Genomic DNA, 17,682 nt, shown 5'->3' on the forward strand with positions numbered 1-17,682 from the left:
TTCAATCCATGTAATTTCTAGAACAGTTATTTGAACATACTTTGGGGGTCATATTCATTGAGTAGGTTCACTGCCCAAAGTGATGATACCAAAACTTGTTTGTATTTCATGCAGTGCAATGCTATAGTGTTTCAACTGGGATCAAGATTTTTTTGTATGTATTTGTCTCTCCATCCATATGGGAAAAGTTACAAAGTTATCAGTTTGTTGTCCAGGTCCATGATGCATACATGTTCTGCTCATTGATAGTTTTTGGCCTACTTTGATGACATCTTGGTTTTTTATTTTTTTTTTAATTAAAGTTTGATATGAGATAAAATATAAATAGAAACAAAAGTCAGGAAAGGTAAAGAAGAAAGAAAAGGGGTGCAAAAAAGGAAGAAGAAAAAAAAGTGATTTCTGACTTTTCTGTGCAGTAGAGCAGGGGTCCCCAACCACCGGGCCGCGGACCGGTACCGCTCCATGGATCATTTGGTACCGGGCCACAAAGAAAATAAAAATAAAATAAAAATGGCGGCTTTCTTCGCCTTCGGTGAATGCTGCTGGGATCAGGGATCAAGGACACAAATGAAAGAAGGGGAGGGAGGAAGCAACCAAAGCCTGTCCTGCTCTCTGGCTCAGCGGCTTCGGTTTCCTCCCGCCTCGTTCCTCTCTCAGTCGCTCTCTCGCTCCTCCACCAGCCCAGGAAGAAACTGCTTTAAAGAAGCCGGCAGGGTGGCTTTTCCTGTCGGCGCAGCTCCTTCGAAGCGCCCGTTCACCCCCACCCCGCCACCCGCGGTTCAATCCAGTGCTCCGTTCTGCCTGCCTGCCTTCGTTTCTGGTTGTTTCGGAGTAGCTTTGGCTGAGAATAATAACTATTCGCCTCTTTTACTCAGCCGAAGCTACTCTGAAAGGGTTAGGGTTAGGGTTAGGGTTAGAGAGCGACTGAGAGAGGAACGAGGCAGACACCTGAGGGATGAGGCTAAGGGAGGCAGGGCTGAGAGGCGGGGCTTCTCAGCCATCCTGCAGGGACTTGTCCTGAGCCTCCCTGAACTTGGTGGTTTGCTGGCAGACGTTTTATTACCCGACTAGGTAACAACATCAGATGTTATCTAGTCAGGTAATGAAGCGTCTGCAAGCAAACCACCAAACTGACTCCTCCCCTCCTTGAAAAAGTGTCTCCCCACCCCCCACCCCCGCCGGTCCTTGAAAAAGTTTCTGCGTGAAACTGGTCCCTGGTACAAAAAAGGTTGGGGACCACTGCAGTAGAGTACAAAAAAAGAGTTACACCCTCAACCTTTTGTTTTACATTTCTATTTCAGACCATTTTTATAACAATAAAATCAATCTAGTTACCAGTATCTTAAATCAAAATTTCTTTTTTTTTTTCCAGTTTTGAGCACAAAGTCCAGAAACAGTTTTTTCCCCAAACAGAAACAAAACTAGATAGATTCTTCTCTTTAATTAAAACAGTCAGTTTTGTCATCTCTGCCAACTCCTTTGCCATTCATTCTTCCATTGTGGGAATTACTGTGTCCATCCATCTTTGTACATAAGCTCTTTATCCATCAAACCTAAAAAGAGCTGCTTTGATGGCATCTTAAAATTACCATAAGTTTCTGCATTCCAGATTTGGTGTCTGAGCTAGATTTCTGTAGTACTTGCTTCTTTATTGCACACTGCATTAATAAAAAATTTCTGCAGAGTTTTGCTCTTCTCAGCAGTAGATCGTCATTAGCTAAAGGATCTGATTTTGCTTTGATGTTTCCCATCTGTTGTAGAATTTGCTTTATCAAAGGATATTCAACCATCGACCCCTCTTCCTGGTTTTAATCTGTCAAATTGCAAGGAGAATCACATCTAATTAATTTCTTGATGCTATTAGATATAATCTGAGTAATGGTGCTCTATGTTGGCTATTTTTGAAGCAAAAAGATAAAAATGCTAATTTTCAGCTTCAGTTTTTTTGTCAGTCAGATGTGATTGTCCTTCTTGACTCCTTCAAAACTCATTGGTTGCATTTTTTTTCCAGCCCTTTTGATATTATTTTTCTGTTGCTTTTACAAGTTGTATTGGGTAATTTTCAGTCTTTTAGTTTTTGCTTTAACTTGCAGTGTAGCTCACACAGTACAGTTATATCAAATTTCTTTTCTCCTTGGATCCTTCCTTAACTGCTCTCTAATTTTATTTCTGGAAAGATGTTTTCCAGTTATTTTTCTGAATATTTGTTTCTGCAACTTTTTTTAATAAGTTTATATTGTCATCAATTTTATTGTAGAATTTGTTTCTCAAGTAGAATTGTACCTATTGTCATATTTCTTAAGAATTGCTATTGAAAAGGAATGTTCAGGTTAGGCATTTAAATTGGCTTATGTGTACTGCCAATATTGAATAAGTGCTGTACTTTAACACTTGTGATGAAGTTTGCATCTTTACATAATATGTAGTTGTTCTCTGCTTTCATTTCCAAGTTAGCGGAGTGTCAGGTCCTGTATTTCCCTGCTAGTTTCTCAAAGTACTGTAGGTGTTTATCTTAATCTACTTCTTTATAATAAAGATTGCTAATTGTTCATCATATTTATTTTGTTTCTCTTTTGAGAAAAGCCCCATAAAGTTTTCACCCACAACACATGAGACTACTTAAACATGTGGATATCCTTTGATGAACTTTCTGTAGGCCAGTTGAGCTAGTTGTTGTTTAAGTTCTTCATAAAAGCATTCGTTTGATCTTTGTCCAAATTACTGTAGGGAATGTAACATGGGATGATGAGCAGTTGGTCATTCTGCCTTTTATTTTTAATTTGAGGGTTGTAAGACATTTGCAAATTATTTGTACTGACTGAATGTTTTGTTCTTGTTGGTTGGCAACAATGATGCCAACTCCACCGTTATGTGAGATTTTGCTTATGGCTATTATTATCCCATTTGGATAATATGGATTAATGCTCTTGTTTTGATGTCATAGTTTAATTTTATGACTTCTTCAAAGAAGTGGCTTTGGCATGCCACCTTGAATCCAATCTTAGTGTAGAATGGAATTTGGAATTTGGTTAGGCTGTCCCTTTAAACTCATTTTTTTTTTCTACAAGCCCATTAGAACTTGTAGAAATTAGAGTCTTCCAAAATACTATTATTTGTCTCCTTTGCTCACCTTTGAAACTCCCCTTTGTTTTGTTTTTCCCCTAGCCATGAAGATGGATGGTTTGCTCCTTGTAGTTTTCTAGTCCTGGCAGAGATGCAACTCTGAAATTTGTATTATAGGATGTTTCTGACTGCCCCATGAATGAGTGGACATCAGCATTTTTGAATATAGTTCTATTATATTTAAAAATCTAATAGAATGTAAAATGAAACTGTCTCACACATTGACATATAAATATGTGTAGTTGAGAAAAAAAGTTTGATACACTATGGTTTTTAGAATGGACACGTAGATTTAGGTATGTTGGGAAAGGGAGAGTTGATCTTTAACTAAAGCATCACAATAAATTCAGCAATGCTTAAATAGAATTACTAATCTGACAAAAGTCACACAAGTCCTCTCAAGGAAGTGGCCTTGAGTGACAAAAAATTAATAAAAAATGAAGAGAAACCTATTTCCTCATAGCAGAATTCTACCAGGAAGAAACTGATCAAAAATTTCAAGGTAATATCTGGCCATAACCAGAAAGATGTAACCTCTCTTATTACATTGTTAAGTAAATTATAAGTTCCTATGTTGACTTTATAAATGTTCTTGAGTTTCCAAATGTTTTAATTTATTGTTTATTATGCCATCATAATATGGCCATCATTCTGGAAACCTCTTGGTCCAGTATTTTGGAAAATAGTGCACAATTGCTTTGGGAGATTGATTTGAATAGTTTCTGATAATAAGAAAAATTAGCTCTATACTCCATAGGTAGCAAATTATACATTTCATAAATATATGCACTATGGTCTTGACATAAGAATCTGAATAATATTGGTAAGGAGTGCCATTAAAATTCCCCACAGTACCATTGCTTGGAACAGATTCAAGCTTGCCAGTGTAAAAGCCTTCCTATATAATGGGACAAATAGAAAGTAAAGTATTTTTCGCACTATAGGACGCATCCCCCCCCCAAAATAGTAGGTAGAAATGTCTGTGCATCTTCTAGAGCAAATATTGCAGTGGGGGGAGGGGGTTGGTGCACTGCCACCGGGGAATGCTGGAGCCTTTGCTGCCAATCAGCTGACTGGTGATTGGACTGGCCTGGAATACCGCCAATCAGCTGTTGTAGGCGCCGGGGATTTCTGCCACCACCCATTTGCCACCAATGGTGGTGGCAATCAGGCAGGTGGCAATAGGCGACGGTGGTGATCCCACCGCCTAGAACAGCTGATTTCCGGTATTCTGGGAGGCTGATCCAACCGCAAACCAGCTGCTCGGCAGTGAAGGCTGCAGTGTTTCCCGCCAGTGGCAGCAGCTCAGCTCAGTTGATCGTTGTAAAGGAGCAGAGCCCTGACAAGCCACATGCTGGGGCTGCGATAACGTGCTGAAGCTGACTAGGCTGTTTGCTGCAAGGACGTGAGCCAGATGAATACTGGATGAATACTGGGAGGCAGAGAAAGAATTTTTTGTTGTTTTCCTCCTTTAAAGATAATGTGCATCTTACAGTCCAGAGTGTCTTAGAGTGCAAAAAATATGGTACTTAGGGACAGTAAAGAGAAGATGCAAGAATTTATTATAGGAGAAATACGAAATGTTAATTATGTCTCTGGAAGTGGAGATTAAATGTTTTCTGCTTGTGTGTTCTCGCAGCTTCATCCAGACATAGCATGGTACAAATTGGGAGAAAAGGGTGTTGAGTCCATAATAAATGAAGCCCGCTATTATTTTTTTGCTCCAAGGACACTGGTGTCAATACTAATTGAGCTAAAGATTCACCTCTAAAGATCTGCTTAAATCAGTATTAATTTTATGTTCAGCAAGTTTTTTCGGTAAAGGGAATTTCCAAGTTGGTCGAGACAATTCCAGCATCCTTAAGAATTCCATATGGGATTAAAGACAATGGAAAGGAAGCAACTGGTTTTGATATTAGAGGATAAAATACATTGTCCCATAAAATACTTATCCTCTTCTCTTACATTTATTGTTTCTGTGCTTCTGCTCTGCTTTCTGCTTGGCATCTGTTATTTCTTTCTCCTCATGAGCATCCTTTTGTGTCCTATAAAATTACTTTTATAGAAGAGTATTTCTATACTCTGTTTTCTGTTTTTAGTAGAAATTTTCACCTCAAATACAAGCTCATTTGTATATCCTAAAAGTCTAGGCCAGCGGTGTCAAACTCACAGCATCATAGCAGTGTCACATGATGATCGGGACTTTTTTCCCCTTTGCTAAACTGGGTGTGGCCAGCGCGTGATGCATATGGCCCATAGGCCAGGAGTTTGACAGTCATGGTCTAGGCTATATTTAATCCTTCTAAGTGCCATGTTTAGAATTGTGTCATGTTTAAATGTTATTACTGAACATTTCTAAAACATTTAACTCTGTGCTTGCCCAAATATGACTGTATGTCAGTAACTTGTAAATATATAACTTCTTTTTGAGTTTTGCACACTTCTATAGATGTGTACCCAGCCTACAACACAAAAGCTCTTTAACATGTTTTTTTTTCAATAAATGGCCACAAATGACAATTAGAAACATTTCCAGTATTATTTTTGCTAAATATTGGTATAATTCCCTCACCCACAAACCTATAACTTGGAAATTGACTGCCATCATTCTAGAGCCATTTAACTCTATTGGGATAAACATCAATTTTTAGTTTGCATTAATATCCTTTCAAACCTTGAAAAATGACCCAAAATGGCCTGGAAATTTATATTTCCCCCCATTTTTAAAAGTTTGTGGGAGGGCTTTAAAGGTAAGCTAAGAGTAGTTTGCCTCCTAGAAGCCTCCTACTCTCAACTTTTTTGTTGTGATTCATTGTTACCTCCAGCTCTTCACAACGAAATAGGCATCATTAGCTAGGAATGTTTGTCAGTAGCTACTTCTTGAAGTGATTGCAAACACATACTTGTGTAATCGGTATTGATATGCAGCTGCCTTGTGTACTGTCTTGAGAGACTCTGTTTTGATTATGTTCAATTTTTCCAAGCATTTGTATATGAAAAAAATAAAGTTTTGGAACATGTGAAAATGAGTGTTTACTAAGGTACATCTAACACCTGTTTGGATTTACCAACTATATTGAGTTAAACATGGAATGAGTTGCTATCAAGACAGTATTTCCAGTCCAGTTTACATTAGTGAATTTTGGGGGGGAAATGTCTCATGTTTTATAGTCTTATTGCCTCAATATCCAGAAATAGATAAATAAGTACTGTAAATAGAAAAATAGAAATAAAAACAAAAAAAGAGCAATGCACATTTTTAAAAATTCAGTTCTTAAAAACATTTAAACTTTGATCAAATGATTAAAATATAAATAGTATTAATTAATTTAAAAAATAAGCTTTCTGCCACATTAGGAAAGAAAACAGAATTCAGCCAGTCTTGGATGCAGTATACTTGGCAAACAAGGAAAAACGCCATGTTTATCAATTGTCTTCTCAGTTTTGGCTTTGTGGATGTAAACATGGTGGTTTTTAAACCATAGTACAACATAGCCCCTTAAAGAGAGCTAATTGTGCTAGGGGTTCACTACTTTTGGGAACAAAAACAGTGAATGGTGATCCAGTGTAGTCTCTAAAGCTGTAATGGTACATTGTGTTGGGTATGGTTTGTTTAATCAGAATCTATCAATTTATTAATAGAAACTCAGTGAAGCCCATATTACAATGGGCATCAATCACAGTGCTTCAGGATTACAGAAACATTCATACTATAAAGCATGCACTCTTTCCATTACTGCAGTTTTATGTCTGCATTGTTTGCATTCAGAAAGTTGTCTCTAAAGGAATATATTTATGGGAAAAGGCAAATGAAAGGAAGACAGAGAAGTTTATTTTTAAAAAATATAAGAAAGTTAAGTTTATTTTTGTTCATTTATTAATATTCTACCTTTATTATTTTTACAAATAACTTAAGGTTGCAAATATATATAATACTCTTTCCTCCTTCCTGTAAAGTATATTAGGCTGAGAGTGAGAATGAGTAGCCCAAGTTAACCCAGCTGGCTTTCATGCCTAAGGCCAGACTAGAACTCATTGTTTCCTGGTTTCTAGTTTGGTGCTTTAACCACTAGACCAGCTGGCTATCGAAGTTGATAGGCATTAAACTTGAAGTGTAACTTTAGAGGTGGGCACTTTTTTTCAGTTTTAGTGAATCATAAAACTTAACCTTTTGCAAATCACTTTTTTTTAGAATGAAATTTGTTGTAGGTTGTGGAAAAATTAATATACTGAATGAAAATTGTCCTTTGCGTGTAGTTTTATCTTTTTTGAAATCAAAAGATATTTCCCTTTATTTTTTCTTTAGATCGAGCTGGAAGCATAAGCACTCTTGATTCCTTGGATTTTGCAAGATACTCAGATGATGGAAATAGGGAGACTGATGAGCGAGTAGCTGGTGAGTAAAATTTCAGATAAGATGCTAAGTAGGCTTTGCACAAATCATGCTCCCTGGTGAATTTTTGTTGGTATCAATGTTTGTAAATCACACACTTTCTAATGTTATAGTTTAAATTTAATTTACAGAGTATTATCTAGAAACAAATTATTGAATGGATGGTTACATTGTTAGCATCTCATCTTTGTTTCTTCATATTAAAATGGAATTCATTATAGAAATTATTTTCTTGCATGATTTTTCCATTACTATACTTGTCACAAATCAGTGGTAGTATAAATGTTCCTGAGAAGCTCAGGTTCTTTTAAATAATGAAACATCTCAATTTACTTTATTTTACTGCAAATAGATTCTTATCCATTAGGAAAGCATCATAAAAATGTACTGATATAAATTAAATACTTTGTGGTAAGATTTTAAAAAGTGGAAAATATGTACAAATCACTTCTTTAGTACAAATATAAGCAACTCTAATAGAACAGTAGAAAGCAAAACTGAGTATAATACATTTTTGCATGTTTGTATTGATTGGTCATATTGGGAATGATAGGGAAATACATTTGATCCTATATTAGTAGTTATCAACATAATGAAACATTCCATTTATTCAAATCTGCCACCATTCACACCCAGTAGTTGTAAGACAACTAAAATCACTTTCCAGAGCAGATACATAAATCAGAAAAAAGTCATGGCTGCTTTAATTGTTTGTAAAAAGATGCCCCATCCATAATTGTATACATTTTGAAGCTTCCTTTTTAAAGGAATTGAACAGTCCTAATAACTAGAGACGAGAAAATAAATGAGAAGAACCTTGTTGTTTCATTTATTTAATAGTAATCTTCAGCTTGAGATTGGTCTCAGGATGTTGATATGGAAAAAAGTATTTTGTTAAAAGAAGAATTGTCAGAGCATCATTGTTTTCCATCCATCTCAAATCCAGGCTGAGATTAGCAAATAATAACTAAAAAAACAATGGGTGCATAACCTAACTCTGGGGAAGGTCTATCTTTTTTTTTTGTTAGATTTGTGGCTCTTCTCTGAGTATGTATGCATAGATCAGTTTTCTTTCTTCTTCTTTTTTTTCTCTCTCTATTTTGTTGTTTGTTTTTCCTCATTCACCTCCGTCTTTGAATTTATCTTTTCTTTTTCTGTTCCCCTCCACCAGCTCTACATATGATATGGTACCATTTTGTGATGGTGCACATAGCACTTTCAAAATTCCATCAGCCCCAAAAGTTTGGGTATCCTTTTGCTAAGGTGATATTTGAATGTAGCCCTTGTAAATTAGGCATGTTGGAAAACTTTAGAAATTTATTTTTTGCAAATCATGTTAAAACTGCAACACTTTTCAAACGTAACATTGCATTTCTTAACTTTACATAATAAAAATATGTATTCATTATACAATTATTTCCAGAGATAGTGAACCTTCAGATGTTCACTGCAAAATGATAGCTGCTGCAGATACTACTGTGGACAGAGGTGGAACCTCTGAAAATTTAATTCCTGTTTGAATTCCAAATATGTAGCTCTCTTTTAGTAAATGCAGTTTAATTCGGTAGCCTTAAAAGAGTAACAAGTGAAGTCTCTTGCGTATTTATGTACCATGGGCACCTATGTAACAATTATGAAAAATGGCACAGGGTGGGTTCTACAAAAGAGGAGCTGGGGAAAGGGCAGGATCTTAGGACAGTAAATTATAGTACGCTTATAAAGCCTGCCTGAATCCCAGTCTAACACATTTATTACTACATAAACATTTTAGGATAGGTATGCTTCATTATATCATTTTCCTAAAGTGAATATGGAAATCAGAAAATTAAGTATTTGTTTAGTTCCATATTAAGTTGAACTCTGTTCTGATTTAATTTGAGCCGAATATAATTACTTAATTCTGTATCAACAGTGTGTTTTGTTACAGCTATAAGTTATTGGGGATATACTATTGAATTAACTAGCTGTTTCAAAATATTAAGATGTCTGAAGAGAAACCATGCAGCAGAGTAAACTGTTTTAATAAAACAAATAGGCATAATTATAAAATCTGCTCCATGTGTAGTAGGATGTCACAATTGGGTAATGGAAATACTTTGCCATCTGATATACTGTAGGTATATGTTAGATGAGTTTTCTGGATTTCTGTGCTCTCAGTGATTTGTGTTGCTGCTGAACTTCAGTTTCCTTATTGGAATTCCTGAGCTTCTCCACAATTTTTTTAATTTTTTTTTTTTGCTATTTTTCTTTTAAAAAAACATTTTTATCATCCTGTTGCAGGGCATTTCTGATCTGCAATAGTTCTGTAACCATGCATTTATACATTTTAAGGAAGAATTTCCCATCATAAATTCTTTTAAGCTAAATTAAATTTTCAAAAGATAAGCTTATCCAGATACTGAAAACACTGACAATTTATAAGCTATTACTTTATATACAAAATATCCACATTGTTTTTAGACTTTGTTGCACAGAAATATTTGCAGATCAGCATTGCTGACTACTACAGATTTTTTTTATACTCTTCCATCAAATCTTCAGTTATGCTTTTATATTTCTGCATTAAAATTCTGTGCATCAAACAAATTATTTCTGTGTAATAGTTGTGATGTACTCTAATTATGCCTTCTGTTTTTGAAGAAGAAAAATGCAAACTGAGTGAATATTTTTTCCATATAGTCCTATTACTAATCTATCGGTATTACCAGTAAATGGAGCATTTGTAGAAAAAAAAATTCTAAAAAAATGTATAGAATATTTCTAATGGTAAAGAAATCCCTGTAAAAAAGCTAGTTAGTAATTGCCTGTTAATGTACCTTGGTGTCTTAACCAAGATCAATTACAGGAAATGTTCAAAGATTGGATAATCTTCTATGAATCACTTTTCTATGGCAGAAAGCAACTCATAAATTTATTTCAGCTAACTTAAATCATGAAATCAATGTTCTTTATGAAAAGAAATATTAGATAATTTTTTGCAAAGTTTGCAGATATTTAAGAACTCAGTTGACACGATAAGTTGCTCTACCCAACTGACGTCATATAACATGCCACAAAATGGGAATTAAAACATCCTTTGTAAAGTGGCATTAACATGAATTATTTTGTTTTTTTAATCACAGATTACGCCATTTTTTTTTTTACAGAACTATAGTTTTAATCACATTCTCCTTATTCCCACAAAGCAAGATGGCCTCATATTTCCATTTGTATAAGGTAAAACTTTAAAAGATTCGAATATAATAATAATCTGTAATGTGAAATTTTCAAGGTTTTCAAAAAGAGGTACATTTTATTTCTTAAAATCTATAGCACTCCTTGTCACTAAGATTAGGTTTGAATCATGGAAATCTTTCACCAGTTTGCTGCAGTCTAACTCTGCTGCATGCGTTCATGAGTTCCATAAAGATTGCATGCTCTGTCTTTAATATAAATTGTATTTTATTTTTACACCCATCCTTGCTTTTTTATATTTCATTTTTGTTTCCCTATTCTTGATTGGATGCCTGTGTATGTTTAATCCAAATCCTTGTCCAGTCCTGGAGTTTGAACTACGGAAAGCAAAAGAGACCATTCAGGCCCTCCGAGCCAACCTGACTCAGGCTGCAGGTGGTGTACACAAACCTTTTCCTCAGTTTTTTGTATTTTGATAAAATAGAAAGAGGTGGTGCATGACTGCCTGAAGAATGATATTTTTTTTATATATTGCTATTTTCAGAAAATGAAGTTCCTTTGCAGGAACGAAGAAATTATAAATCAAGTCCTGAAATTCAGGTGAGTGATCCAATGTACTACATCTGCTTATGTTCACAGCATTCCTATCTCTAACCAAATAACATGCTTAGGCACAGAGGTGCAAGCTTGTAGGTTTTGTTTTGAAATGGGTAATCAACTTGTTTAATATCTGTCAATCATCATAGGAAAATGTTTTAATGACATCAAGGTTTAAATATTATATGCATTTATTTTTCCTAGGAACCAATTAAACCTCTTGAAAAAAGAGCTTTAAACTTCTTAGTCAATGAATTTTTGTTAAAGAATGGATACAAGCTTACTTCAATAACTTTTTCAGATGAGAATGATGATCAGGTAAGTTGGAGTGGCACCTTTGTGACATTCTGAGCTTGGGTCTTTTTTCCTTTTGTTCCTAACAGGGTCCAGTTATTTTTAACTTTTTTTTTTAAAAAAAATCCCTGTTTATAGTATATAGTGTATCTCTCACATAAGTTAAAGTAGAATTATTGCTTTGTTCATAGTAAGGAATAATAAGCTAATTTCTAACAGTAAGGCTGATGTTTTAAACTCCAGATGACCTGGTCCAAGAGCACTAGAAGAAAATAGATTTCTTTCTTACCCTCCTGAAATGTTCTCTTTTTCTTTTATAAAGCGCTAAACATATGAAGTGTTAGGTCTGAATCTAAATGCATCGTTGTTTTAGAACAAATAACAACAACAAAATGAACATAAAATTCCCAAAACAGCTGGGAATATTTTTTTTATTACTCTCTGTTCGTTCCCACCCACTCCATTTTAATGTGTTCTCCCCGCTTAGGTCTGGGATACATAAGGAAGGAGAGATGAATTTCATAAAAAGGATAGAAAAGAATATAATTTTCTGTCTTTTTGAAACATCAGTCACAAGGATTCTGTTGCTAATAACTACAATTAAAAAGTCCCCCATAAAAAAACATTTAACACATGCAGAAATAATTCCACCAAAATCCATAGATATATGAGCTGGTTTATTATGGATACTGATATCTGGTGTGCATAATGGATAATGAGGCCCATCTTTTTAATACAAGAATAAATACTTTTTTATCTCTTGATATAAATCATAATTCAAACGATTCACCTATTCTGTATTATTAATTCTGTTCTGATAAAGCTGATTTTAATGTATGAATGATCAAAAGTTGATGACCTACTGTGAAGCTACACCACTGATGCTTGATTTTTGATGGAACATTCTGAGTCCATGTATAGCTAGGAAATTTTCCTGTATGTTATATTAGTGAAACAAATGTCCTAAAATTAAGTAGTACAGATGTTCCTGACAGCCATTCCTTTTTCCTACTTCCCAATAATCAGTCATACTTTATTTACAGACCTTAAATGTGATGAACTTTCATTCTCCTATATTTAATCAATTCATATTTTTGCGATGTAGCAATTATTAATTACTTATATGATATTTTCAAAGTTTATCCTCCTTGATCTTTTTTTAAATTCTGTGGGGTTTGTGGCTCCCCCTAGCTTGCTTAAATATTCTTATTTCCATCAGTAAGTAAACACCTTCTATTTATATATGTCAGAGGGGCACACTGTATTTTCCAGGCCAGGTACTACATTACAATTTTGAATAGCAGGCTGGAGAATGTACTCCCCAAAGTAATGAGCAGGACCAGGTTTTAATATGCTTAATTAGTGGTGGCTAGAATGAATGTCTTGTTTCTTGTTGTAATAAGGTTAATTAATCATTTCTAAAATGATAGCGATTCATTTTTTTTATATATAGTATTTTTATCTATATTTTGTGATCCATCTAGAATTATTTGGGTGGACATATAACTTTGTTAAATAAATAGCTTCAAAAGGTGCTTGTGGGTAGAGATTTTTGTTGTGCTACATGAATGATGCAATTTGTTTATATCAAAGATTACACTAATCTAATTATTTATGATCAGTGAAACCTTCACACATTGAACACAAATGTCAGTAGTGGTCATTTAAATGTTAAGAAATGAGATTTAATCTATATCATACGCTTTAAGCTAAAACTGATTTCTTTAACAATATATAATCAAGTAATAGCAGCGTAAAATTTACTTTTATTGTTACCTGTAACAATAACTAAAGTTCTCTTTTGGAAGTTGCATTTTATCATTTGATATGATAACTTGCATACTTATTTATGGAACCTTATAAATATTTTAATTTTGCATATATAAAGGATTTTGAACTATGGGATGATGTAGGACTGAACATTCCAAAGCCTCCAGACTTGCTACAACTGTACCGTGATTTTGGAAATCACCAAGTTATTGCAAAAGATATTGTAGATGTAGCAGTTGGTCCAGAAGAGGATGAACGAGAGGCAACTACTCCTATCCTAGAAAACATTCCTGTATTTGGAACATCAGAATCAATAGAGGTATAATTCATTTTGCAGGATGGCAAATTAAGTTCATTTATTCAATTTAAATCAATTAAATTAATTTTTAGGTCATATTCCTTTTATTTAGCAATGCGTGCTGGTGCAGAAATTGGAAGATCAAATTAATGCATTAAGCACAGAAAAATGGTCTCTTATGGAGCAGATACAAAGACTTGAAAGGTATGTTACAGTGTTGTTTTAAAAAAAATATATACAAAATAAGCAATTTGCTGTACACGAACCAGTGTAGCCGTCTCAGTTTATTATGCCTTTAAATTAATATAGCATTGAGTTAAACTGCTTTTAAAAACTTGTTTCTCTGCATTTCAGTTTAACAGCTTTCATTACCAAAACCTATTATATGCCTCAAGCTATCTTTATCAGAATTATTTTCATGCATTAAAAGGAGTGAAGAAAATAGATCTTGGAGGGATGCTGAATATGAATATAAAAGCATGGCAGTAACTTATTTTATTATTTATTTATTGAATATATATGCTTCCCATCTTCCTGATAAGGCAGCTCTGAGTGGCTTACAGATCATAAAAGATAAATAGAAAAGCTGTTCAAATTTTAAAACAATGCAAATTAAAAATTTAAAACTATTGGGGGGGCGGGGAATCCCAGGAACCAAGATATGGATGGTACAAGGTTGAGATCTTACCTCATCATCCACCTCCAGCAATGAGCGCCCCCATGGGGCCTAGAGTCACTCAGCAAAACCAAGTTCTCATCTCCAGTGGTAAGAATGTTCCACGTAGTTTGGGCCACAGTGAAATATTGCTGTATTTTTAAATTTGGTGGTAGATGTGTCCCCAATAAAACATTTTATAAAATTTATTCATGAAGTAGATAAGTCATTAAAAGTGATTTATTACATAATAATTTTTGTTTCAGAAGCTTTTTCTTTTCTCTCTTGCAGTGAAATAGACTACTTGAGAAGTCAAAAAATCTCCATTCCAACGATATGTGACACAGTACAGTCATCTTCAGCTCAAGTGCCTCCCACGCTTCCAGATGATAATGGGAAATATTTAGACATTAAGAATTCATCTAATAATGATAAACTTGGGAGAACCGAAGAAGAAATAATTTTAAAAGAATCTGAATGTAGGACTTCTAAAGAGGATATTGGAATACCTTTTGCTTATAAAGAAAGAGAAAATTTTCCATCTCGTTCCCCATCAAATAAAGCTGTCATACATTTTGATAAACCTAATAGGTTAGTTAAATTCATCTATGCTTTGTTTTTACAGTAAAATATTGTATTGAACATTGAATAGATTTAACAACTACATTCAGATTCTGAATTTATACTGTCAGCACCAAAAATGCTTGTGAGGTCTCTCTGTCTCTGATTCGATCGATCGATCAATCAATTGATCTCTTGTTTTGTCATCTCCACCTTTAATTAAATAGCTGCCCTACCAGGTCTGATGTAGTACATTAAGGTTATGAGATTCCATGTCAACATTCTTAGCTCCAGATTTCTCTTTAAATATTTCTCTGGTCTTTTAGAGTTGACAATTGGCCATCAGTTATCCATGTTTTCTTACCTATCTAGCAGTCACTTATTTGGAGTGAAATCAAGAAATGCATAGGATTATGTTAACCATGAGGAATTGTAATATGTAATGGAAAAAATCTTGACACACTGATTATTTTTCTGTTGTTTCCCTGTTTCAGTTACATGTTTCAGAAATTAATAGTTTATATTTCTCTAAATACAGACTAGGCTTATATGTTTTGCCAAGCCATAACATAATTTTTCATTTTTGGCTTAGCATGTTGTATACATGATAAATCATGGTTTTAGGTTTAGGATATTGAGCAACTCCAGTCAGCTATGCTTTATTCAATAATTTATGATTAAATAAAATATGTCACAACACAGTGATTCCCGTTAAAGATCAGCTATACCTCTAAAGATTGTTCGGGCTCCAATATAGAATTCTAGATTTATTTTCTAATGATTACTTGTGAAATAAATAGATTTGTACAAATAACAGCTTCTTGGTATGGTTTATATTTCCTTTCCATCCCACTATTTTAGGAAGCTATCACCTGCATTCCATCAAGCATTGCTGTCTTTTTGCCAGATGTCAGCAGAGAGCCGTTTGGGATCAGAGGTATATTTATTTTTGTAAAATACTAATTCCTATTGAGTCATAAGAATTATGCAAAGGAACCTATTTCAGTTTTGATTGTTAGTCTTTCATTGTACTTCTGGCCACTTTCTTAGGCATTTACCTTTGTATAATTTAAGATTTGAGCCAGTAATGTATTTCACACCTTACCCAATTGTCACATGAGTGTTTTGGTCTGGTACCATTTTTTGAAATCTAGGTACATACTAATCTAATATCCTTTGGACAGTCATTCACATAATGGCACTTTCTCATTATTCCATCGTGATCTCTGAAAGAGTTACATAATTACATACAGATAGCGTTTACTTTTCCCCAATATGTTTAAGGTGGGCATTTTATTTTAGATTGAATTGTATGCTAATTTCTGAAAGATTAAACATTGTTATCAGAGATATGTTGTATAATACAATTGCTGTATATGACTTTGCCAAAAAATTGCACTTTAGGTGTCTCGAATTGCTGATAGTGAAAAAAGTGTCATGCTGATGCTTGGACGTTGTTTACCACATATTGTTCCTAATGTTCTGCTTGCAAAACGAGAGGTAAGAAATATAGGAATATTTGTTTAGTTTCATACAATATTTCTATTCATTTAGAATTATGTATTTTTTGTTATACTGAAGTCTGTTACTTGCAATCATCTTCTCACTTTTGTGCATGCATTTCTACTCCCAGAAAATGGTTGCACATCTATGTCAGGTGAGTTTTTAGCAAAACAGCATGGTATCCTGCTATTTATCTTTTTGCTTAAGATCCTTAAGGCACTTTGCAGGGCTGTTACTGTGAGTCCATCTGTTTTGCCCTTAAGTTTGCTTACTTATATTAGCTAAACCCAGTTCTAGTGTTGTTGTATTTGAGTAGAACCTCAATTTTGAATTGAAGTGAACTTGCCTGTTATGTTATTTCTAAAAATGACATGTATTTAAATGTTTACCCTTCTTATTAACAGCCATATTCAGACAGACAGCATGGCCAGATTGAACTGTCAGTAGTTTGCACCAATAATTGAGAGTGATTCGAGCAAGATCTGTACATTGCTCACTCATTAGCAGGCCAGAACCCCGAAGTCTGGCTTGCTGTTATCAACATGGGCCTTGAATGTAATTTTAACTGAGAATTTGGCGCTTAGTGATGCATTTCTAACGATACAATGAAGTCTGAGCTGAAGATGAGTTGGTTCTATATGCGTTTTCTTTGTTTTAATTCAAAATTGCTTTTTGAGCCAGCTTAGCTTTACCTGTTAATCTAGATATCTAGTAATGCACTTGGGCATTTAACTTTACGAGCTTTATGAAAAGGTAACTAAGTCAAGAAATGTGTACTGATCCTTCAGGTTACAGTTACTACATTTTCCAATAGTTAATGCTTTATTGTGGGATTCAATTTTGACTATGTATGCTGCATGCCTAATTGTATGAAATGATACATATGTTTAGGTTATAGTAGAAGATACTATATAGGCTACATTAAATTGTCAGGATCAGTTACCAATTTCTGGCTGTTGCCATTCAGCTTGCCAGGATGCTGCTTTAGTTCGTCTTTGCAGTTCCTAGTTATATTTCAACATTATATATTTCTGCAGTCCTAATTTTTGCTTATTTAATCCTTGCACATTTGTGGAAATAGATAATCCTAACTTTGATATCTAATTCATAAAAATTAATAAATTAAAATTAATATTAGAATCTTGGTTTTTGCATGTGAAATAGTCAAATAATCAATAACAGAGAATGCTAACAACTTTCAATTACCAAGTTATTAGTATCCTTAGAATCTAATAAGAATTCTGAATTTAAAACAAAAGAAGTATTAATGGTTAACAGAGGCTCCTATTTATGCACTAGCATAAAGCTCATGCT

The 17,682-nt window shown here is 34.2% G+C and overlaps 1 protein-coding gene across 8 annotated transcripts in view; it reads left to right on the top strand.

Annotated features, from left to right (window-relative positions):
* The window catches only part of RELCH (RAB11 binding and LisH domain, coiled-coil and HEAT repeat containing), a 76,562-nt gene that overhangs the window by 7,020 nt on the left and 51,860 nt on the right, over positions 1-17,682 (top strand). For 4 of the 8 annotated variants that reach the window (XR_015743084.1, XM_087930755.1, XM_087930753.1 and 1 more), the window contains 10 exons: positions 7,430-7,519; positions 11,054-11,125; positions 11,235-11,290; positions 11,492-11,605; positions 13,470-13,670; positions 13,762-13,853; positions 14,596-14,895; positions 15,727-15,802; positions 16,270-16,365; positions 16,499-16,522. Coding sequence is in view for 5 of the 8 variants with exons in the window: in XM_087930755.1 (XP_087786881.1) it covers positions 7,430-7,519; positions 11,054-11,125; positions 11,235-11,290; positions 11,492-11,605; positions 13,470-13,670; positions 13,762-13,853; positions 14,596-14,895; positions 15,727-15,802; positions 16,270-16,365; positions 16,499-16,522 (1,121 nt within the window). In the remaining 3 variants the exon portion in view is untranslated. The remainder of the gene's footprint in view (positions 1-7,429; positions 7,520-11,053; positions 11,126-11,234; positions 11,291-11,491; positions 11,606-13,469; positions 13,671-13,761; positions 13,854-14,595; positions 14,896-15,726; positions 15,803-16,269; positions 16,366-16,498; positions 16,523-17,682) is intronic. The other 4 variants (XR_015743086.1, XR_015743085.1, XM_026701075.2 and 1 more) reach the window with 1 other exon arrangement.

Source organism: Pseudonaja textilis, chromosome 3 (assembly GCF_049901715.1).
Source record: "Pseudonaja textilis isolate UNSWEBS1 chromosome 3, rPseTex1.2, whole genome shotgun sequence".
NCBI classification, from domain to species: Eukaryota; Metazoa; Chordata; class Lepidosauria; order Squamata; family Elapidae; genus Pseudonaja; species Pseudonaja textilis.